At 36.0% G+C, this 24717-nt stretch overlaps 1 protein-coding gene across 4 annotated transcripts in view; it reads right to left on the reverse strand.

The window, feature by feature from the left end:
- FYB1 (FYN binding protein 1) overlaps positions 1-24717 on the reverse strand; it is a 169322-nt gene that overhangs the window by 11147 nt on the left and 133458 nt on the right. For 3 of the 4 annotated variants that reach the window (XM_024754596.1, XM_024754597.1, XM_024754598.1), the window contains exons 4-16: positions 23826-23872; positions 21885-21904; positions 21414-21448; positions 20332-20452; positions 17889-18048; positions 17241-17385; positions 12832-12854; positions 11686-11752; positions 10780-10914; positions 8802-8827; positions 5971-6037; positions 3189-3279; positions 1849-2011 (exon numbers count right to left, since the gene is read on the reverse strand). In XM_024754596.1, the coding sequence (XP_024610364.1) occupies positions 1849-2011; positions 3189-3279; positions 5971-6037; positions 8802-8827; positions 10780-10914; positions 11686-11752; positions 12832-12854; positions 17241-17385; positions 17889-18048; positions 20332-20452; positions 21414-21448; positions 21885-21904; positions 23826-23872 (1100 nt within the window). The remainder of the gene's footprint in view (positions 1-1848; positions 2012-3188; positions 3280-5970; positions 6038-8801; positions 8828-10779; positions 10915-11685; positions 11753-12831; positions 12855-17240; positions 17386-17888; positions 18049-20331; positions 20453-21413; positions 21449-21884; positions 21905-23825; positions 23873-24717) is intronic. The other variant, XM_024754595.1, reaches the window with a different exon arrangement.

Consider the following 24717-nt stretch of genomic DNA (forward strand, 5'->3'; position numbering starts at 1 on the left):
TAGAATTATTGAGGTCGAAGTAGAAAATGATAGCAGATTACAAATTATCCCAGAATGGCTGTTGCTTTTCCTCATTCTTAAGGTCTACTGGCTCCTAGGTAGGAGTCTCCTCTGAATTTCTGTTTTTGATGCTGAATCTACATCTGCTCATCTGTATCTATACATGTTTGTTGCTGAGGTCATTTACATCCTGTTACTCAGAGTATGTTCTGCGGACCAGCAGCATCAATTACCTGCGAGCTTGGGAAAACACCTTACCTCAGACCTACTAAGTTAGAATCTGCATTTTTAACAAGATCCCCACGTGAAGTGTATGTACTTCGGAGTCGAGGAGCATTGCTCTAGATGGGATTTGTTGCGGGGACAGAAATCTCAGGACAGCAGGTCAAGATAAGTCTGAAGCTTGTCCTCTGGAGAAAGGTCCACATGACAAGTACTAGAACAATTCTCTGTTGTGAAAAATGTGAAATAATTTGGAAAGTAGAGGGAAGGAAACATATCATTTAGGCCCATCACCCTAATCAGCCACTATCAGGATTTTAGTTTGGTTTCTTTTATTTACATATTTTTTAACATGGCTGTAAATAAATCCTATCCTACTTTAAGCAGGCTTCTTATTCCTCTCACTGTTGTATCATGAGAATTTCCTCATGCTATCATAATCACCCTGGAAAATACACAGTTTATATATTTATCATAACTTATTTAATAATTTTAAAAATTTGAACATTTTAAAATATTTTGATGACCTTTTAAAGCATGTAGTTATTCTGCATTTAAGACTATTCCTTGGGGTACATCTTCACAAATCCAGGTCTGAATGGGGGTTTTCTTTGTCTTCTGGAGCTCCATCTTTGAATTATCTCCAGTAACCTTCAAGTCGTAATGCTACATACCCCTGTCTCTTATCCTTTGCACCCACATTCCATTTTTTTCTTTTAAAGCCAACCACACCCCTTCCATAAAAGCTTTAGATCCATTTTCCCCACCCTTGAGTCACTGTATTTTATTCTTAAAACATCTACTTCGGTTCCTGTCCCTGAGTCACCTTCCTGTCATTAAAATTGAACTCAGAGTTTGTGTTTTCCGTGCAGACTTACCGAGCTGATATGGGACAGCCATGTTGGCCATTCAATTTTAAGTATAGGACAACATAATTTTGACTTACTCTTCCCTGGACGTTAAATGAAATAAGCTTCCTTTTAAAACTGGACAAAAACATTTCCATCTGCCAGCTTTAGTAGCTCAGAAAGTCAGAGAGGACAGGACACTCTTGTGTTTATTTGGAATAGAATGTCATATTAAATGTGGCCGAACAGGAAGTGAAAACAAGTGAATTTGCAAGGTAGGAAAACTGGAGATTCTAGGTGTGACATATGCGATATAATTTCAAACCAGACCAGAGCAAGAACCACTCACTACTTTAGCAGAGTGGTTCTCACTTTAGTGTATGTAGGAGCAAACTAGGGAAGCCGTTATGATCACAGACTCTGTCTGACCCACAGAGTACATGACTCAGCAAGTCAAGGGTGGGTCCAGGGTGTTAGAATTGTAATACACACAGGAGTTTTCTGATGCTGGTGGTCTGGGGGACCACATTTCCAGAAGCACACATTTGGCATAACTTTGGCAACTCAGTGCCAAATATAGCAGGTGGGAAATGAAAAAAAAAAAATTAAAGTAAAATACATTGATTCCAGCACATCAAGGTCTCCAGTTTCTTAATGTTTTCCACAACTCACAAAGCATGGAGCAAAAACAGTTAATACAAATAGGAGTGATCACTAAGACTTGTTTAGTCGTTAAATTCTGGGGTGTCCTATCGATAAAGAATAAATAGTGACTTACATTTTCCTTCTTCGTTCCTGCAGAGAATTTTTGTATCATCTGTGTTTTGTATAACTTCCAGGGATTCTCCAGGCTTCACCTGTAGATCTCTGTTCCCCCACTTTTTAGAAGTTAAGTAGGGTGCAACTTTGGTGTAATAGAGGACTCTAATTTCACCATCATACTGGAAAAATAAGGAAAAGCATTTACCTTATTGATTGATGTGTATTATTAAAGTAATTCATTTATTGACAGATTTATTAAGAAAATCTTTGTTAAATAACTAGTTCCTTGTTTTCAAAAAATAACAAAAACTTCTTTGGAGAAAAATCACTCATAACTTCACCAACCTAATAATAATTATTATTATTATTTTTTTTTTGGCGGTACGCGGGCCTCTCACTGTTGTGGCCTCTCCCATTGCGGAGCACAGACTCCGGACGCGCAGGCTCAGCGGCAAGGGCTCACGGGCCCAGCCGCTCCACGGCATGTGGGATCCTCCCGAACCGGGGCACGAACCCATGTCCCCTGCATCGGCAGGCGGACTCTCAACCACTGCACCACCAGCGAAGCCCCTAATAATTATTTTTAAAATAAAAAGTTTTTTTAAATTTAAGATGTAATGCATGTGTTGATTTGTCGCACTCATATATTGCAAAATGATAACAATCAGAAAATAAATTCTATTGGCTTGATCACCTCGCAATATTACCATTTCTTTTTTTATAGTGAGAACATTTAAGATTTGCTCCGTTAGGGACTTCCATGTATATAATACAGTATTGCTAACTATAAGCACCGTGCTGTAATTAGATCCCTAAAACTTACTCATCTAACTACTGAGTATTTGTACCCTTTGACAGACATCTCCCCATGCTCCCCTCCTCTGGTAACCATGATTTTACTCTTGATTTCTGTGAGTTTGGTTATTTTAGATTCCACATATAAGTGATATCATACAGTATTTGTCTCTGTCATTCTGACTTATTTTGCTTGGTATAATGCTCTCAAGGTGCATCCCTGTTGTCACAAATGGCAGGAGTTCCTTGCTTTTCATGGCTGAATAATATTTCACATATATCTATCTATCTCACATCTTTTTTATCTATTATATTTTTAGCTTACCTTCTTATTAAGTTTCAAAGGACAGCTAAATTTAGATGATTATCACAGTACATATATTGTGCATGTATGAGAGTTTACTTAATTTCTTATAGGAATAAATTTAAATCTAAAATAAATTTTGTAGAAAATAGAGGAGTTGTGATGGAGGACTGTGATATTGATAATCACACTTTTAAAAATCATCAAATTTTTCATTAGCACTTTGAACTTTGTATGATATTTAAATGTAAACATACTTTAAATTTTTTCCTGAAGTCTTTTTCTTCTTTTTCTTGCTTTTTTAGTTTCTTAGGGTCTTTTTCTTCTGCCTTGGCCTTGGCTCCTTGACTAGGATGGCAGAACACACATAAAATAGCATTTAGTTTCAAAATATAAGAATAATAGTGTATAACAGACAATTCATAACATTACATTTTTGCTAAATTTCATTTTCAATTATCATTGTTAGAAATCTAGTACATTCATTGTAATAAATGATGACATTTCATAATGCAGAATAGATTTTCAAAAGAATACAGACTGAGTTAAAATGGAAGTGAGAGATAATGTATTATGTTGAATGGTATAAAATGACTGAAGTATAGTTTAAACATGGTTACATATCAGCAGTTTCATATGATTCAACCTATTCTTGAACGCCTTATATTTTTCAACCTTTCCTAGATAATTAAGTGGTTTGGCTAATGTCATAGAAAAGGCTTTTTAAAAAAGAACACTTTGTGAAAGACTGATTTTTATGGCTTAAAAAATTTATCTATATATAATCTACTTAAAACAAAGCCAGGGTCACATCTCATGATACCAACTAAAGCCAATTATTATAAGAGAGGTGAACAGCTCTGAGGTAGTGATTCTCCAGCCTGGCCACATATAGGATCACCTGGGAAGTTTTTAAAAAATACCACTGCCCTTGTCTAATTCCCAGAAATTAAATTAATTAAAAATTCTAATTAATTAAATTGAGTGCGGTCCAGGTACTGACGTATATATTTTAAAAGTTCCCAGGTGATATTAATTTGCAACCAAGGTTGTGAACAATTCCTGGGTTAAGTATGGATATTAGGGAAAGGCTGTGACTCTCTGTAGGAGGGAATTTAAAAACTCAGAATATTTGTGAATAATGAAAAATTTTAAACACTGACATTAATTTTGATTACCTAAGGTAAAGTTTTGTTTGTAACTGATTTATTTAAAATTTTTGAATCTTAGAATTTAGTTCATTCACTGGGAAATGAATTAGCACACTGTCCTGCCCTAGGTTCTGCATTGTCCCTCATACCTTCTCTCTGATGGTACCTGGGTAGTAGTGGAATCGCTGGCCCGGATTGGCACTCTGGAGCGATCAGAATATACATGAATGTTAAAAATGCCCCACAAGCTCTCTTTAAGCGTAATTTATTGAAATTTATTTAAAAAAATAGAATGCTGTGTTAGAGACACACGATTGCCTTAAACTCTGAAAATAAGCAATGGGAAAGAAATTAGTACATATCGCACAAAGTTTAATCAGCTGGGGCTTATTTTGCTTAAAGAAAAGGGCCAGTGGGTGACTCTGGGTTCCTAGAGAGATATTTAATGGGATGTGGTGGCATTTCTACAGTAATATTAAACACAAAAATGTGCTTAAAACTGTCAGGAATAGAAGCGACTTCCCAATGGTGAGGAATATTAAAACTTAACATATTTCTGAAGATTAGATTTTCCTTTCATGGAGAACTGAAAAAGGAGAATGATTCTCCTTTCATATTTCTGGTGTGTTTTGCCTGTAGAACTTGATCTTCTTATATAAATAACAGGATATTTTCCCCTCAGTTTCTTTGATCTTGCTCTTGTTGTGTAAAATTAGTTTAACAATGTTGGTAAAAAAAAAACAAAAAAGAGGGGCTTCCCTGGTGGTGCAGTGGTTGGGAGTCCGCCTGCCGATGCAGGCGACACGGGTTCGTGCCGCGGAGCGGCTGGGCCTGTGAGCCATGGCCGCTGAGCCTGCGCGTCCGGAGCCTGTGCTCCGCAACGGGAGAGGCCACAACAGTGAGAGGCCCGCGTACCACACACACACAAAAAAAAGACAAAAACAGAGACTTAGAGTTCACTCATGCATTTTTACCAGTACAGCTCAGAAGACACCACTTACTGTATTCCATTGACGTTACTTTTATCCTTTAACTGATCAACTTCAAGATCTTTTTATTCATCTTTCTTTTTTCTTGAAAAAGCTAGAGAGGTGTTCTTGCTTCCATACATAGCATGTATCAGATCATCTCACATATTTATTGGAGTATAAAAAAGCATCCTAACATGTTATTTTCTACTACAAAAGAATTTTCAAAAGGTACTCCTCTTCTATTAATTGATTTTAGATTTTCTTACAACTTTTGTCTAAAATTAAATTGAAGGCTTAGGTAAGCTAAAGAATGTCACTATTCACTGTTGACTGTTTTTGTTTGAATGGAACCTTTGAGAATCAGATGATTTTGTGAAAAAGTGACATAACTCGTAAAAGTCCTTTCAAAACACAAATCTGCTGTCTCTTTTTTTTTTCATAAAAGGAAATGATCTTCTTGTGGAGGATGGAGGAGGCTTGAAGCAGGTGGGTTAGGATTGAGACATAAACTAAGCAGTGTGTTCAAGACAAAAAACGTTTTGAGAAAAAAGTAAAAAAGGGAGCGAATGAATCAGTGAGAGCAGTTGCGATCAGGCTCTCAAATATTTTCCCAGTGAATGAGTGAATAAATGAATGAAGACATTGGTGAGTCATAGGTCAGAAGATAATCAGGGGACAGGAAGAAGGACCACTGGGAAGGGGTGAGGGGAAGTGAGAGAGAGAAGGAGGAGGAGAACCTGGGCTATCCATCCATTCACAAACCTGGCAGAGAGGTCAGAGTTGGGATCAGGGAGAGGACGACAAAGCCAACAGGATGGCACACAGTACACACGCCCTCACTGGGGTTTTATTCCAGCTGAATTTTCTTAAACCGTCTGATTTTCATTACTTCATTGTAATGAGAACATTTAAATTACCTCATCTCTGGTGGTGGAACAGGGAAATCAGAGGCATCCACATCGTCATAAACTTCATCTCCCATGTCTAACAAAAGACAGAATAGCAAATGTTGAAACACTGTTAATGTACATTTTGATGTGAGCATTCAATGGGATTTTAATATAAAGATTGTTTCAAGGACAACAAAATAAGTTTTCCCGAGGTCTCTGTACATTTCTCCTGGAAGCACTGCCTATTCCTTAAAAGGGAGAGAGAAGTTCCTCTCTTCCTTGATGCTTGTGTTAAATATCCCTCAAAAAGAAAAACAACAACAACAACAAAATAGTGACAATGATAATAACTATTGTTATCAGGAAAAAAACCCTAAAGCAGTGACTGAGATTATTTGAATATCCACAGGTGTGATGAATTGTAAGATTAGTAGATTGCTGACAAGCAAATCAATATTACTGGCCATTGGCTGCAGGTAGAGATTGAAGTAAAGATTTTTATGGGATTTGGGGTGCTAGGATAATATACATCACTTTATTTATATGTCTTTGTCTTTGTGCCTATCTATCTATCATCTATCTATCTATCCCTCTTTTTTGCTCATTGATCTGTCTTCATTAACTTTTACCTTATAGGAATATTATGTGTGGCACTATTGTAAAATAAAAGACACTTCTGATACCAGCAGGTCTTGAGAATCAGTATTGGTGGAAAAGTTGCTATGACCTTAACTGGTTCAATGGCTTTTCCAATATGTAGACATTTTTCTTGATCCTAGACTTCTTGTTAATAAAGTCAGGAGGAATGCATCCTCTCTACACCTATTAAGTTGCTTCACAGAAAATTAAGCTGAAGAGATGAATTGAAGAGAGTACAAATGTTTTAAGAAATGATTATCACAGAAAGTTTAAAATGCTCTCTGGTAGTGGTAAGGATTTGATTTCCTTTAAAAAATACCCCCCCGCCACCTTGGGACTTCCCTGGTGGCACAGTGGATAAGACTCTACGCTCCCAATGCAGGGAGCCTGGGTTGATCCCTGGTCAGGGAACTAGATCCCACATGCATGCAACAACTAAGAGTTCACATGCCACAACTAAGGAGCCGGGGAGCCGCAAATAAGGAGCCTGCTTGACGCAACTAAGACCCGGTGCAACCAAAAAAAAAAAATCCCCCTCTTCTGTATATATGTACACACACACACACACACACACACACACATATATATATATATATATATATGCTCTGTATATGTATGTATATATGTGTGTGTGTGTGTGTGCTTGTGTGTGTATTTTCCTCCCACTCAGGTTAAGTAATTTCACAGGATAAAACGTGCTCAACTATATGAAGAATCTATAATAAATATGTAAAAATATTACATATCACTGGTTTCCAGAAAGGGAAAAGTTACTATTCCATGCACATGCACTTAATACACCTTTGAGAATAAAAGAAAATTAAAACAAGAAACACATTTTTTACTTATTTGATCACATTTTTTTCCATTTTGTACCTACTATTTGTGGAGCTAAGTTTCTTTTTTTTTTTTTTTTTTGCGGTACGTGGGCCTCTCACTGTTGTGGCCTCTCCCGTTGCGGAGCACAGGCTCCAGACGCACAGGCTCAGCGACTGTGGCTCACCGGCCAAGCCGCTCCGCGGCATGTGGGATCTTCCCGGACCGAGGCATGAACCCTCGTCCCCTGCATCGGCAGGCAGACTCTCAACCACTGCGCCACCAGGGGAGCCCAAGAGCTAAGTTTCTTGAGTACTTTTTGAAAATTATAGATTAAGATATAAGCTTATCAGTTATTGATCAATTTGAGTTAGAGCCTTACATATTTTCAAATTGATAACTGAAAACAAAATCAGATAAACAGTCTGGAAGAATAGATTATCTTTGTGTTTGGTTTGCTCTTTCTATTTATTTTCATGTTGGGGTAGGAGTTTATTAATTAATTTATTTATTTTTGCTGTGTTGCATCTGCGTTTTTGTGCGAGGGCTTTCTGTAGTTGTGGCAAGTGGGGGCCACTCTTCATCGTGGTGTGCGGGCCTCTCGCTGTTGCGGCCTCTCTTTTTGCGGAGCACAGGCTTCAGACGCGCAGGCTCAGTAGTTGTGGCTCACGGGTCTAGTTGCTCCACGGCATGTGGGATCCTCCCAGACCAGGGCTCGAACCCATGTTCCCTGCATTAGCAGGCAGATAGATTCTCAACCACTGCGCCACTAGGGAAGCCCTCTTTCAATTTATTTACATGTCAAAATAAACTTTTTGAAAGCCCCTGAATATTCTTGTGAGACATTTTATTTTGTTCAAAGTAAAATTAAGAAAACTCCTTTAAAGATCTGTCTCAGCAGGGATAAAAAAATAAGCTGATCAAAATTGTACAAAGAAGAAACTGTTTCACATTGAGCAGTGGAAAATTTTCCAAAGACAATATAAGTGATACATTTTAAAAATCAAAGAAATTTAGATTTAGAAGGACCTTCATGGCATATAATGTGGCATGTTTTCAGAAATCTTTATGCATAAGTCCAATACACCAAGCTCTGACTGAATTGGGGTGGGGAGGGTCCATGGGGAATGTTGGGGTCCATCCCTACTCGGCCCTTTCTCCATAGTGATCCTATGGCTGGAAGAACTGTTTAAAATTCATGATATTTTAAAATTTCCTCTTCCCACTATTTTACTGTTGAAAAACTGTGGTGATCCCAGGTGCAGTTACTTGACAAGGTTACACAATTTATTATTTTCAGAGTCAGGACTTTAATTCAGACAGCGTGACTATAGCCAATCCTTTCCACTACCTCATCTGCAAGAAGTGAGATATAAAATATGCAATTAGCTTTTATTACTTACCCACTTGTTTAGGAGGAGAAGGGAAACTGGAAAGAAAATGATAACACAGTTATAATCAGACCAATATAAACACAGAAATTAAGTCTTTTATTTAGGAGAGACATGAATAGCCTGGAGGCTTATAAAGTCTAATTAATCTGTTGACTGTCATTCCTTTCTCATCCTCCATTTCTCTGCTAAGTCCCAAGCTTCTGTCCATCAATCTGGAATTTAGCAAAACTTTTTGTGAACTCCAGTGTTGACCAAAAAAGTCAAGAGTCAAGATATCCAGTGATTTGTTTTGCTCACAGCCATTAGACCAATGTTTGCAGATTTGTTCTATGAAGTTTGGGCATATTATCATACCAGAGTAATTAAATGGTCTCAGTATTCTGGAGTCACTGTGGCATAGCTCAGGCCCAGAACTGTTTATTTGACTCAAAGAATAGAAATGCAGAGTCAAAATCAGCAGAGGTCATAGGAATCTTTATATGACCATGTTTCAACAATATGTACATGTATATCTCCAAAAGAAGAATGGTGAATAAGAGAGGAATATCCACTGAAACTAGAGAGTGAGAGCTTATTAACAGAAGTGATTTGAAATCAGGATTGGGTGGCTTTTAGTTGCAACAGAAAAAGACCTTTGCTTTTATTACTTTCTGAGCTTTAAACACACACACACACACACACATCACTGGAAGAATGGTGCACAGTTACAGTAAAGTGTGAAAGGTCATTAGTTCAAGTGATCTAAAACCAGAATTAGCTGGTGTGTAATTAGAGCAAAAAAAAAAATCTCTTCTTTTATTTCTAAGGACTACATTTGAGTAATGCTGCATGAAGAGAAGATTTGCTATGTTTACTTATAATTTTAAGAGTCCTGTTTATTTTTTTTTTTTTTTTTTTTTTTTTTTTTTAATTTTTAAGGGTTTTTTTTTTTTTTTTTTTTTTTTTTTTTTTTTTTTGGTACGCGGGCCTCTCACTGTTGTGGCCTCTCCCGTTGCGGAGCGCAGGCTCCGGACGCGCAGGCTCAGCGGCCATGGCTCACGGGCCCAGCCGCTCCACAGCATGTGGGATCTTCCCAGACCGGGGCACGAACCCGTGTCCCCTGCATCGGCAGGCGGATTCTCAACCACTGCGCCACCAGGGAAGCCCAAGAGTCCTGTTTATTGAGTGTTGTTTTAGTGTCTCACAAAAGGGTTTAAAATTAGGACTTCTATGTGGAATTAACATCTTATAAAGACTTCAGTTAAGTGTGGTGAATCTATTAGGCACATATAAAATAAGGATATCCTGTACCAGCGAGTGTAATTAAGATCCTTCAAATTCACACACATGGAACTTATACTAAAGGGTTATTTTTGTATGGAAAGGTAAAATCTATGCTTTAGTTTTATTTATACGAACTGAAGATATTTAGAATAATTTTATTATAGGATAAATATGTAGTTCAAGTAGAATTAATATATCACAATTGTGATATAGAGTTACAAAGACTTTAAATACTGTACTTAGAGAAAAGAAATTCCAAATTGTGTCCTTTATTTCTAGCAATTAATTTTTAAAAGAGAATGTGTATTTTGAAGAATAGTCAGTATACAATATTATATAATAAAATGTGGCATTGGAATTGTGAACATTCAGATGTGATGCCACAGTTAAAAAAAGTCCTACTAAATGGAGGTGAGTGTGTATGAATGTGTGAGGGTGTGTGTATGTACACTTGTGCGTGTGTGTGTTTGTACATGTTTGAACGGAAAGCAAAATATATTTTTGAACCATATGATGATTTTCGAATACTTTGTGCTCCTCTTATATAAATGCATGAGTTTAAGGGTGACACAGTAAATGAGGCTAGAATAACTAATGGGAAAAACACATTAAACTGTTAAAAGTTTGTCAGAAATTGGTTATTGGTTATTAAATATTAGCAGCATTTGATTAAATTATTAGTGCTGTTATCGTGCACTGTATTTGGTGGTTGGTCGACTCTTACGATGAACCTTCATTGTCCGACTCAGAGTCTTTTGGTTTCCCTCGTATACTTTTCTTTCTGTCATCTTTTCCCTTTAACATCTTCAAAATCCCCCAGGACCACGTGTTACTCTTCTCTTCAACCTGTAGCGTGGAGCTTTGGAGCATGCAGGCATTGATCAGATTTTTTATAATTATACTGCTTTGATCGTTCAGGCTGTAAGCTACTCATTGTATTGAACAAAATGAAGCTATTACGTTTACAGGTTATGGTCTTTGAGTACTGCTTCTACTAGGTAAACAGGTAAGTTATTTTTTCCTATTTGGTAGATTTCTCCTGGTTCTTAAACTAGCGAGCTGAGTCAGGATTAAGTTTTAGACATCAATTTAGCTATACTGTATTAAAAGTAAGTTGTTAATAGATTAAAAATATTTTTAAATGTATTTAAATTTTAAAATACACCATTTCAAAAGTTTAAACACCCAAAGGATTCAATACTGGTTTTGCCACAGAGAGCATATGATCTCAGTTTATTTGGGTTGCCTACAACTATGATTAATATACAAAGGATAGCCATGCGACTGATTAACTTTCCAGATTGTCATAAAAATAAATTATTGATTGATAAATAAATGATAGGGAAAAGTTTGAAAAGAAAATCTGCAACACTTCTAATCCTTTATCCCTTTTTCATTTCACTTCTTTTGACGTAGTTGTCAAGGTTATTCCAAACAATATACCACTTCATTTGAAGTGTGTGCAGTTACACTTCCGCATTTACTAATGCTGTTAATTAAACATTCAAATAATTTTTGGTAACGTAACAGGGAATGCTATTTCTGCTTTTTATTTTAAATAGAAATCAAAACTATACAACTCCAGTATATACAATACTTTGCAAAAAGGCAGTTTGCTGATCATTCTTACCCATTAACAGCATCCTCCTCTTCTATCCCATCATAAATATCATCATCTGGGGGAGGTGGGAACATCCCTTCATGTGAATTAGGGGGAAAAAGTCTTCTGTTAGTTTTATAATTTGGTCACAAATGTTCACTCAAAATTTGATAATAAATCTGTCTTATTTAATTGCAGAAAGCATCCTACTTTCATATCAACTATTTAAATAAAAACTAGCTTTATTTCCCACTCTCACATAGGTAGTAGGTAAATTAATTATTTTTAACATTGTCTTATAAGGAATTTTTAGAGGGGAAATGTAATAAAAATATGAGGGAAAATAAAGAGTAGTATGCATGGGAGATGAAAGAAATGGGGGAAAATAACTATGAAAAAAGTCAAATTAAATAAAGATGGAGTTAGAATTTATTGTGGGAAAAGATGGGAGAGGTGATAAGAAAAATTTAATTAATACTGAAGAGACATTCAGAAAAAGCTACTGATCAAGATATAAGTAAAGAAAAGCAAATAAAATGAAAGGTGAATTTATAAACATTGATGGGCTGACTTTTCATTTCTCTATATCATTTCATCAATGTGATATTTTAAAAGTTAAACCTTTTTTTGATTTGTTATCCTATAGTCCTTAGGAACTTTTCTATTTGACAAATATTTATTTAACAAATCTTTATTGAGTACCTTCTCTGTACAGGAATATGTACAATCAACTTGACATTTGATTTTTAGGATGAGAATTTTAGCACTGTCAGGTATTAGTAACCCTTATTTTGTTGATGAGATAACGAGGAGTCTTTAGGAGTCATAGCTAAGGTGACCATGTAAGTTATCATCCAAACAAGGATACTTCTGAAAGTGAAGGGGGATACTACTAAAAATTGTGCTCAGACAATTGGCATAAATCAAGACTGCCCTGGGCATACTGGAAGTGGAGTCACCCTATGACCGACCCATAACAAACTTGGAAGAAAGAACTGACTTGCTCAGGGTCACTCAGTGGCCAGGGCTGGACTCCAGGTCATTGGTTTCCAGTCCAGTGTTCTTTCTACCACATTAAGATCCTCCTCATTGTTTGCAGACAAAAGCATTTTGTCATTAGTACACACAAAAACGTTGAAGACTTGCAGAAACTGCTGATGAAAGTGTGTGGCTTACCTCCACTTCCACTCTGATTGTGGCTAGGAAAAAAAAAGTGGATCAATTAAATTAATATATGAAGTATTTAGCTATCAGGGAGAGAAGTAAATATATTGAGCAGTTATACAAAAGAAAAAATAACATTCCAATCAAAAGTTTATCAGGATGTTATTTACAATAGCCAAGATATATCAATAGAAGCAACCTAAGTGTCCATCGACAGATGAATGGATAAAGAAGATGTAGTATATATACACAATGGAATGTCACTCAGTCATAAAAAGAATGAGATTTTGTCATTTGCAACAACACTGGTGGACCTACAGGGTGTTGTACTTAGTGAAATAAGTCAGATAGTTAAAGACACATACTGTATGTTATCACTTATATGTGGAATCTAAAAAAAATAAAACAAATGAATGAATATTACAAGACAGAAAGAGACTCGCAGACATGGAGAACAAAGTACTGGTTATCAGTAACAAGGGGATGGGGTGGAGGGGCAAGCTGGGGATAAGGGTTTAAGAGGTACAAACTACTATGTACAAAGTAAATAAGCTACAAGGATATATTGTACAGCATAGAGAATATAGCCAATATTTTATAATAACTTTAAATGGAGTATAACCTATAAAAACATTGAATCACTATGTTGTATACCTGAAACTAATATAGTATAGTATACCTGAAACTAATATAGTAAATCAACTATATTTTAGTTAGAAAAAAAGTTATCAGATGTTATATGTGAAAAGGAAGAAAAACTGTTCCTTATTGTAATAGATGAGTAGTAACAAAGCAAAAAACAAAGCAAAACAAACCTAATAAGAATCAAGTGAGATTCAGCACCATAAAGTATTCTAAACAATGATACTGTTTGCTTCTAGCATTTTCCCATGAGGCAGTTTTCAGATTATGCTGTATTACATCATTCCATAGATGGACTTATTTATAAAAAGAGAGTATTATTCCAGAACCATTATTGCATTAAATTCAATTTTCTTTTGCTATCTCATAGTCACAGCATTTAACTCTTAGTCCAATAGCATTACATTTTTTTAAAAGGGAGAACTTAAAAAAAACTGAAATCCTCTTCATGGGGCCTTTGTAGAGTGTGGCTCCTGATTCTCTAAATCCAGAATTCTGAGTTTTAATTTATTTTGATAACATTCTATATTTCCCCTCTTTTATAATTGTCTGTTTTCTTGCCCATTTCTGCCACTAAAATATGAGTTCTGTGAGAACAAAGGAAGTGTAGAGTGTGAGAACTAAAAAAAAAAATCTCAGAAGTCATCTAGTTCCTTTTGCAGAAAGCAACTGAGGTGCTGAGAAATGACGTGATATGACCAAGCCCACTTTTAAGTAAATGAACAGATGAGAGGAGAACTTCAGCATCCTGCCTTCCCTTACAATATCCTTTTGGCTACACCTCGCTGCGCTCCCTGTGTCACCATTTGAGCCTTTTGGATCATCTGCCAGTAACAGATATCAGTCTGATATTACAATTGTATAGTGTAATTATACACTCGTATCTGATTCCTCAACCTTTAAGTCAGAATAAAAGAAATTGGTCCGACGCAGATCTACTGCTGATCTAGAAATAAAAAATATGTTTGTTAATGGAACTTTGGAGAAAAACATGCTATAAGTGTCCTAATATATAAATAAGAATTGATTTTTGATGAATTTTTAGTATATTCTCTACTTGCTTACAAACTATTTTCACATTCATTGTCCTCAACACTTCCCTTTGAGCATGAAGCAAGCAGATAGAATTATGTGAAAAATTGCAATTTGGGTTGGCTGCCACTCCTGGCAAATACAATATATTCCCTTGGAGAGTCTCACACCCAATTCCTAAAGAACAGAGTTATAATCAGGAGCAAAGCCACCATACATGATTTCATCTCTATAGCCGTTCTTCAATTTCCTATAATGGTCTTTTTGGAATACAAACCATTGATCAGATGAATGAGAGGTAAGGAGAGGAGAGTGTGAGAAAAGAGGAGGAAAGAGAAAGAGGAAAGGATAAATCACAGGGAAAAGGTTGGAAACATACATAGAAGAAAGTTTTTTTATGTGATGGAAGAGTGGTATTTGCACTTGTAATTTCCTTTTGTTCAACGTTTCACATTTAGCACAAAAAATTGCTTAGTTGAGAAGAAAGGGAGAAGAACCGCTGTCAGGTCCTGTGCTTTTAAGCCTCCTGTCTGCTCACAGAATTTGAAGTACACAGTCAGCTCTCCTTACCCTGGAGGAATTGGGAAAGAGCTGGTAAAGAGTGCAAGGAACCAGGAGGCATCTGGGGGAGGGAGAGGAGAGGATGGTGCCTTCTCTTATTCTTGCCAGGACAAGCTGCCAGCTATACTCAGCATCTTTCCTTGTTCTACTAAGGACAAAGCATATTCTGTCATGAGATCTCTGCCAGCAGCAGCTGTAGTTTCAAGAAAAAAACTTGTGTAGAAGTGATGTCTCTTATTCCATTTTCTTATTAAATGCGCATAAAGGAGGAATAGATGCTAGTAAATATTGTGGGGCTATACTTGTTTAAAATATTAAGCATAAAAACCTTACACCTCCTCCAACCCCAGTTTATTAAATGGAAGATTCTTTTTCTGCTACATGTTTACTAACTAGAGATATCTTTTAGAGTTGTGGTATGTATAGACTAGATAAAAGGAAAAGGTAATAGCATTAGTTTTGGGAAATAGTCACCTATTATGGAAAATAATGCTTCATTTTAAGGATATCATCCCTTTTTGTGGGTTTATCATCTTTTTCTTGAGTATGTTCATCAGTGTAAATATGTATATATTAATATAACTGGGGTTCTTTAATTCCAAAATAAGAGAAATGTGTGTGTTTTTTTTTAAAAGATAAAAGTCAAACATAAGGTATATATGTTGCTAATATACATGGTATGGCATACTCATGTCCAGAAAATTCTGTAACTCTCAGAATATGGCCATTTGGAACTTTGACCCCCAAATTAGCATTTACTGACTTTCAAATTAGGTCAAGGTGTTTCTTATTACTAAGGCCAATTTACAATCTGTAAACTCCAGTGCATACATTGCATGTTTTGCTATATATTGCATAATTTATGATCATAACATGGTAAGAAGGCATGGAAGGCCATCATTCTTTTTTTTTTGGCTGTGCCACGTGGCTTGTAGGATCTTAGTTCCCCAACCAGGGATTGAACCCAGGCCCCAGGCAGTGAAAGCCCAGAATCCTAACCACCAGTCCACCAGGGAATTCCCTATTATTCATTTTAGAAAGACAAAACTGCCAGAGAGCAACATAAGTTTAATTGATGCCATGAGCTCAAAGTCCACAAGAGGGAAATTTAATTCTTCATATAGTTCAAAAGTATATTACTGTTTTGATCATTTTACGTTTTTAAAATGGTTGATAATGAAAATATTTTTCCTTTAAAATTTGAGTTATGAAGAATGCAGACACATTTTTTCCCAAGTGAAGATCTAGCACAGATCATGTGTTTTGGGATCACTTGGGGGATTTCCCAATTTCACAAATGGGCATAAAAAAAAGAGGATTCTTCACCGTGCTGGAGATTTTCCTTCTCCTTTTCCTTCAACTTGAAGGGATTATGGCTTTACCAGAAAAGGGAGATATTGGAGGCAAGAAGGAATGAAAAGAAAAGGGGAATGGAAAAGGAAGGAGAAGAAAGGACAAGGAAGATCAGAGCTAGGAAAAAGAGACAGAAGAGGAGGCAAGGATAAAGGGAGCTGGAGACAGAGAAAAGAGAGAAGGGAAGGAAAGGTACGTGGGAGAAGATCGCCATCCTCTCCTCTGGACTCCTCTACCCCAGAAAGATGTTCCCATAATTCTTGCAGGGAAGGTCATGCCATTCTAGTGGAATGAATGGAAAGTTGGACCCTTAGTTGATTGCCAGGGATCATAGGGGATTTTACATTTTTACTCTTAAAGAGCAAAGTAGAGTTGGCTTAAAAAAGCATTTTTTTCTGTTATGTTTTTAAATAAGAATGATGAATATATTTAGACTCAGATTTCAGAAAAAAACACTTTATATTTTTCAGAGCTAACTTCTACATCTCATCCTTCAGTTTTACAAAGTCATACTTACTTTAGGCATATCCTTAAGATCAAATCAGAATAAATACTGTAAAGCAGCATTTTGGATTGACAACACGTTTGGCAATATCTGGCAAATGGCCCATTATATTTCAAGTAGTATTTGATACATACAATCAAAGAGTAAAATAAAAGACTATGGAGTTTCAAATGACTTTTCATCCATATTGAAGTGATTGTAAATGGTAATTCAGTTTAGTGATAGAGGGCAGTAGGAAATAGGGAAAGTAAAATTCTAGCATCTTAAAATCCACAATATCTGACAAAGAGATGATTTGATTTGCTTTACAATTTGTATTTACACATACCTGTTAACATCTTCCTGCTCTGCGACATCATCATATACTTCCTGGTCATCTTCAAAAGGTCTTGATGAAAGAGCACCAAGCGAATTTTTTTTCCGTTTCAAGGAATCATAGTCAATCTCTACAGCCGTTGTTTTAATATAGCCATCTACCAAAAGGGGAACAACTTATGTTCAGGTAACTGTAGTTTAAATATCTTAAAGTTGTGGATAAAATATTAATTGCACACTTATTCTTTAAATTTTCCCTTTATTTCTTTGCTTGAAATTCTGATTTATAGACTTGTTGACACATGTTTCACTGTACTTTGTCAAAGTCTTATGCTGTTGTGGTTTGGGGTAAGCCTAGAGTCTATTTTCAAGATTTCAAAGTGATTTCATATGAATCATTTTTGCCTTTTAACCTCAATGAAGAACCTAATGCTCTTTGCTCCTCCCTGAGATACTATAAATATTTACATTTTTCCCCACTAAAAAGATTACACAGATGAGGTGAAGATGGAGCTATACCTGTCATTTAAAATCTTCCTATCTTTGTCCACCCTGTAACGTGCTCCCAACTTAATGCTTATGAGTAGCTTTGGAAGAATTTTCACATTAATATTGGCTCAAATAGAAAACACTTCGAAGTCGTAGGAAAATGTGCACTCACATGACCCCCTGGCTGTTTTGCCCAGCCATTTTCCTTCAGGGTTGTCTGTGATTCGGATTATCTCAATTTGCTCTCCTTGCTTGAAGCTCAGTTCATTCTTTCCTCCTTTGACATCACAGCAAGCTTTTGCTTGGTGGATGACTTGAATAGGGCCTGTTAGCTGCAAAGAGGAAAAAAAAATCACGACCGGCTTCTTTACTATTCAGAACATCTTTAAGGAAGGCGGTTTTGAAAGACAATAGGTCCACCACTTGCCAACCTGCCTATTACCAACATTTACAAGTTTGAACTAGAAGTTGAGGGTGAATGTCATTCCTGTTGAATGTTCTTAGAGGAGGGGTTAGGGGAAAATTGCAGAGGTCAGACAGAACCAGCAAAGAACAGGTAAGCACATGCTCGGGGGCCAGGAGAGAGTGGCAGTGATCTGTTGACCTCGGGAACTCTGAAAGATTTGCAGAGAAAGCCACCGAGAACCGAATACCACTTATGTACGACATGCTGGGTGCTATGTGTTTTTATGGGGTATGCTGGTGGTTTGCTTGGTAGACAGAGAAATAGCTTTGTGAATAATAAAAATAACAAATATTATGAGAGGTTTTTAAATTAATATCCTGAATAGTACAGTGTTTTCTTGACAGCAGGGGAATAATCTAGTTTAGAGGCCATGAATCCTAAACATTTCCTAATCCAAAATTGGTCTTTTCAACAGAATTTCTTGGACCTTTTGATATGCAAATATGCATTGTGAGTTTTGAAGAAGGTCTACTTTATTTTATTGAACTTGTGATGTGATGAATTGTGAGACATATCATTAATTATGCACCACCAAGAAAGAAAGAAAATAGCTTAAGTGAAATTTTGATATGCCAACGATGTTAAAACGCATCTTAATATCAGAATTTTAAAATGTGAAATATTTTGTCTTGGAATTAATGAAATGTGAAGCTATGTAACAGTTCTCACATTTATTTATTTAATTGGAACATCTATTAACATTTTGTGGAAGGAATATAGCGTGTGAAGTCCTAGTCTCGACAAACTTTTGAGTTCATATTTGGTGGTATATCTTCCATATCCTATTTTTTTCTTACTAACAAATGTTATTCAAATGAATGAGTAAAACAATGCAAAACTGATTTCTCAAAAAAAAACCCACAAGGGAAAGCTTGACACCATTCCTTCAAAACTACAAACAATCTCTTCATAAAAAGTATGTTATAAAGATTTTCATTTAAGAAATTAGTTTTTCATGTTTTCCACTTGAAAACTATAAACATTGGTAGCCATACATTCTGTATGAGTAAAATGTTTTAGTATTCATACCGTAATCTTAATTTTGCTTAATGTAGTCAGCAAAATTGAATGAGATCCTATAATAGATACAGTGCCTTCCATGCATTATTTTATTTAATTCCATAAAAATCTTTCAGGAGAGGTATCATTGACTCACTTTAAAAATAAGGATCTGAGATTCAGAGAAGTTTGGTAATATGCCCATGATCACATAATTTGCATGTGCAGTTGGACTTTGAATCCACATCTGTCCAACTGACTCTAAGCTTTACATTTTCCCTTTGCCCTGCTGTTGAATCTTTGTTTTACTATAATCAATATACTGGGAAATTATATATAAACCACATTTTTATAATTCAAACCATATTGTAAATGTTCAGGAGGAATTAAATATTTAAAGGAAACTTGATATGAATCCTTTTTATAGTGAAGAATAGTTTTGTAGCTAGATAATCACTTTATAGCTGACATACGAGACCCACCCCAGAAGGGCCATGTCATCAAAGACATGCTGGACAAAAGAGTATAGTGTGCAAGTATAGTGGTAGTGGTGGTAGTAATAGAAAGCACACAATTAGAAATCAGAGATCAGAGAAGACAGAGGTCAGAAATCCAGGTGGATGAAGAGGGAGGAGAAACAGCAGGTATCAAGTCAGAATGTAGGTCAGCTTAAAATAAAGGCAAAAATGTAAGTCAGGTCTAGACAGCAGCAATCAGGTAGCTCACGGAGCTTTATTACGACAGGTCTGGTTAATCCAGAGACACTTCTGTCCCTCGTACCGCTATAATACATGCCACAGGGATGTGTATGTGTGTGGTCCTGAGCTCATATTATGAGTAGGATAAAATGAAATGCATAACAAGGAGGGTCAAGATGGGTCTGAGAAATCAAGTACTCTTTCACTCAATCGACATAAAATTTCCTGAGCTCCCACCATATTTTATTTGGACTTTATTGCATTAGTTTTTTAGTGCAGGGGTAAAGGAGATTATTGGACAAAAACATTACTATTGTGAAGGTAGTTACTCTTTAGAAAACAATGATTAAGTAATTCTCCGACCATGTAAGGTTTCAAGAATTGTGCCCCTTTTGTGTGAAAGTTATAAAAAGAGGTTACTCTTTTTCACCCTTCGGCAAGCAAGCTCTTACTTTAAATTTCTTCTTTATTTCCTGTTCTTTCTTTTCTCTCTCTTTCTGTTCCTTTTTCTCCAGCTCTAATCTCTTCTTTTCCTCCTTTTCCCTTTTCTTCTCTCTTTCTTTGGATGTTTCTCTGTGGATTAAAATTGTAAGTTTGTTTTAGCATCCACGGGCATTGACGTGTCAGGGCTCCCTATCCAGAGAGGTTTCTACCCAGAACAGAAGATAGTATGTGAAGAAGTATAGGTGAAGGTATAAAGCCAAGGCTTGTCAAAATTCCTGGGTGTATGAGACTGTTCTTAGAACCAGCAGGAGGCATTCAAATGAGGATGCCTTCCTAAGGTTCTGCTGCCCTTACAGCTCGTGCAGGCAAGTGGAAAGCACAGTTTATAGCGGTTCTTGCAGCCTGTCGGCATGAATAGAATTAATCTCTCTCTCTCTCTCGTGCACGCACTAGTACAAGTTCACATACACACATGCACTTGCACACACATGTACAAACCTTAATTCAGAAACTTTAGTCAGAATTAGTTGAATAAGAACTGGGTAGGGAAAATTAACATATTTGAATCAACAAAAGATAAAATAACATATTCATTCTACTTCTACTCATTTTCCAAGAAATTTCTTAGTCTCGGGCTACCCAGAAACCCATTTTGGAACCCATTCTAACACCTTTCTGTTTAGCAGGCTAAAACTTTGGCATCTGGTGCTGTGTTAAATCGTCTCTCATAGCAAGGTTGTGAGGTGAAGCGCTGTCTAGGTGAGGACATTGTAATGTATACAAGAATTCATGTGCCCAAGGACACACCAAGAGCAAGAAATCAGATTCCCGGTCCCTGTGATTCCCTGCCTGTGGGCTATGTAGTGGGCTGCAGGCCTCTGACCTCTCCGGGGATGACATTTTAATAGAATCCTCTGTAAAATCCTTAGACAAGAAAAGAATCTTTAGTCCTTTGTATTGAAATAAAGGTTATCATTTGAATGCCCGTCATTTCCCTCCCAGTGTTGAATATCCCTCCACTCTCCCTCATACAAATCATTATATTCATCTTAGAAGGAAAATATCATGGTAAAAAAAATGTAACTCATACATGTCTTCATATGTTTCTCCTTCACTCTCTTGTTCCTGTCAAGAAAAACATTAATAATGATTAACTGTAATTATTTAATAAGGGAACATACACATATTACATTGCTCAAATAATCAGTAAAACAAGCATACATTTGTGTGTCAATTTGGCTTTAAAATATTTTTGTTTCCTTTTTAGAGACAGACTGGAAAAGGAAGCACAGAAAGATTTCATTTTATATCTTGCTATGTAATTCAGATGTGTAGCCAGACTTCAGTCTATGTTTAGCATTACAAAATTACTATGAGTCAGTGTAATAATGGGTGTTTAATGTCTCAGGCATTTTAGATGAAATAAGATTATAAATGGAAAAAATCACCATTACTCATAAGGATTTTCATTTGTTGGTTTATATCAATAGAAAATGAATCACAATAATTGTTACATATTCTAGTTACAGCAATATAATATGAGAAGGAAAAAAAAACTGACCTCATCCAGATTTCCAGTTCCTAAAGTGTTTAAAAAAAGAATACAATTTAATGTACTGTAATTAAGAAGTGCTTTAATACAGTATTATTAGATGTAATATAATATTCAAAACAGTTCATCATGTAACAGAACTTATAATTTACCAAATGTATAGAAGTACAAAATAAAATATGCAGTTTAGATTCTTACTATGGCTTTTTTGAATCTTGTAATTTAATTATAAAATCATTTCACTGACTTTCATAAAATAATGCAAAAGCCAAAAATTAATGAAGACACTCTTTATTCTCTTTATGAAAAGCATACACATTTGGTTTTGTGGGCTTGCAGGATGGAACAAAGATTTTACCAGAAAATCATAACTTGTTCACACTTTTCGACTTACTTGTTCCCAAGGATTTGCTTTCATGTGTCAAACAAATCAAGTTAATAAGATTTTTTAAAAAGATATTTTACCGCTCAAGGGTTTGGTAATATCAATAAATTACCAGGTACAAAGACATCATCTAAAACAATAATAATAAAAACAGTGTGGAACTGATATACAAATGAATAGACCAGTGGAATAGAGCAGAGAGCTCAGAGACAGATACACAAATTTACACACACACAAATAGAAGCACACATTATGCACACACAAACACACCTATATATGCAAAGACACAAACACATCGATAGAGCTAATACAGTAAATGTGGCATTATAAATTAATGAGAAAAGGGTGGATTTCAGAGTATGGTAATGGGAAAACCGGCTTTGTACATGAGACAACAAATCTAGATTTCTACTAATGCCTCAAAAGTGGACTGCAAAGAGATCAAAGACCTAACTATAAAGGCTAAAGTTCATAGAAGATAATATTTGTATTTCCTAGGGATAGGACTTCTTAAATAAAACTTAAAAAGTATAAATTACAAAGTAAATGTTAATGAATTTGATTATATCAAAATATATTTATGTTCAGTGAAGGACAGCATGGACTAAGTTAATAGACAATGGACAGAATGAGAGAAGATATTTGCAGTGTCTACAACTGACATAGGATTAATATCTGGAATACAAAGGAACTCCTGCAAATCATCCAGAAAAGGATACCAACCCCAAGAAAAAAATGGTCAAGGAATAGGAACTGGCAACGTACAGAAGAGAAAACCACAAAGGCTATTAAACAAATCAAGTATTCGAACTCAGCAGCAAGCAGAGATATGAAAATGAAACAAGTCATAATTTTATGCATGTAAGACTGGAAACAACTGGAAAGCTGCATAGTACTATGCACTGGCGAAAGGTAGGCATCTTGGAATCTTCATGCCCTGTGATGGGAGTACACAGAGATGCAGCTCTTCTGGAGAGCACTCTAATCCTACTCAGTTGGAATGACTAAACCATTGCTTACAAGCAGCCACTCTACTGCTGGATATACATAAAGGAAGGCTCTCAGAGGTCCACATGGAGATATGGACAAGAAGGTGCATTGAACTATTATTTGTGGTACCAGCGAGTTGAAGGTGAAATGTGAATGCATAGGATGCATACCATGGAGTGCTGTGCAGTAGTTAACAGAAAGAAATTAAATATACATATATAACATGGAGGAGCCCCCCAAAACACATTATGCTGAATATAAAAAAAAAGGCCAGAGTGAGCTATAATATACAGTTTGTGTAAATTGAAACATGTACATATACACATACAACAGCATGCAAAGAATATGTACAAAAGACACACACTAAGTACATTAGAATATTTGTCTCTGGTAAAGGGGAGGAAGGAAAGGGAGTGGGTCATGGAGATAAAAGGAAATAAATAAGTAAGTAAAATAAGAGACGGGTCTTGCATGGACCAATGACGATAATGACCCATTAATGATCCAATGAGAATAATTAACTCAAACTTCCGTATCGGAGGGAAAAAATAAATAAAACATCTTTCGCCTCTTACCATCAGAGTGCATGACACTATCTTGATATTCTTCATTTACAGGGCTTCTGAAAACAAGAGAGAAGAAAAAGTGAAAATGGAACAAGTAGATGCTCCCCTTACAATGAAAAAGAAAAAAGAATAAAAGGATCATTTAAAAATAACTCTTCTCTTTCATATCTGCTCTGATTTAAAACTTCAGAAGTCAGTAGAATAGGCTTTAGCCTTGTATTGATGCCACTACTGCTGCAAAAAATGGAGAATCGGGGAGCTTGAGCACAGCACTGCCCATTCAAAGTGAGTATCTACAATTAATCAGTAGTTTAGTTTCAGAGCAGAAATATTTTTCTGTTAAAAGGACAGTATGTCAATAAGTCAATTCTTGGTTCTGAAGGTATATGATTGGCTGTACAGTACAGATTCCAAAGATCATTAGTTCCAATCCTGACTCATCACCCTTTTCCAGATGTTTTCCATCTGGTTTTGCTTCCATCACTTGTGGCTTGAACTCCAAGGTGCTTCATTCCAAACCACTTCACTCCAACTGCTCATAACAGCTATCAATACCTGGGCTTCATGAATCCCTAATGATTTATGGAACCATCTATATTTTCTATTTCTATTCTTGGGTTGATTTGCATAACTGGGGAAAATTGCCATTTTACTGATTTAGGATATTACCAATAATTGACATTCAATCTCAGCTATACCCCCAACACTATTCTATAATCTCATTACACTTTTTTTCTAGTCAACCCTCTCTTGCATCATCCTTCCCAATTGCTATTCAAAACGTTCATTGCTTCCCTCAGATCTCCTATTCCTCTCCTTTCTCTTTTCATCAGATGATCTTGTGTCTTATTTCACTGATAAAATAGCACTTATTGGGGGTGAACTCTCTTAAAATACATTC

The sequence above is a fragment of the Neophocaena asiaeorientalis genome, unplaced genomic scaffold (assembly GCF_003031525.2).
Source record: "Neophocaena asiaeorientalis asiaeorientalis breed wild unplaced genomic scaffold, Neophocaena_asiaeorientalis_V1.1 scaffold229, whole genome shotgun sequence".
In the NCBI taxonomy this organism is placed as follows: Eukaryota; Metazoa; Chordata; class Mammalia; order Artiodactyla; family Phocoenidae; genus Neophocaena; species Neophocaena asiaeorientalis.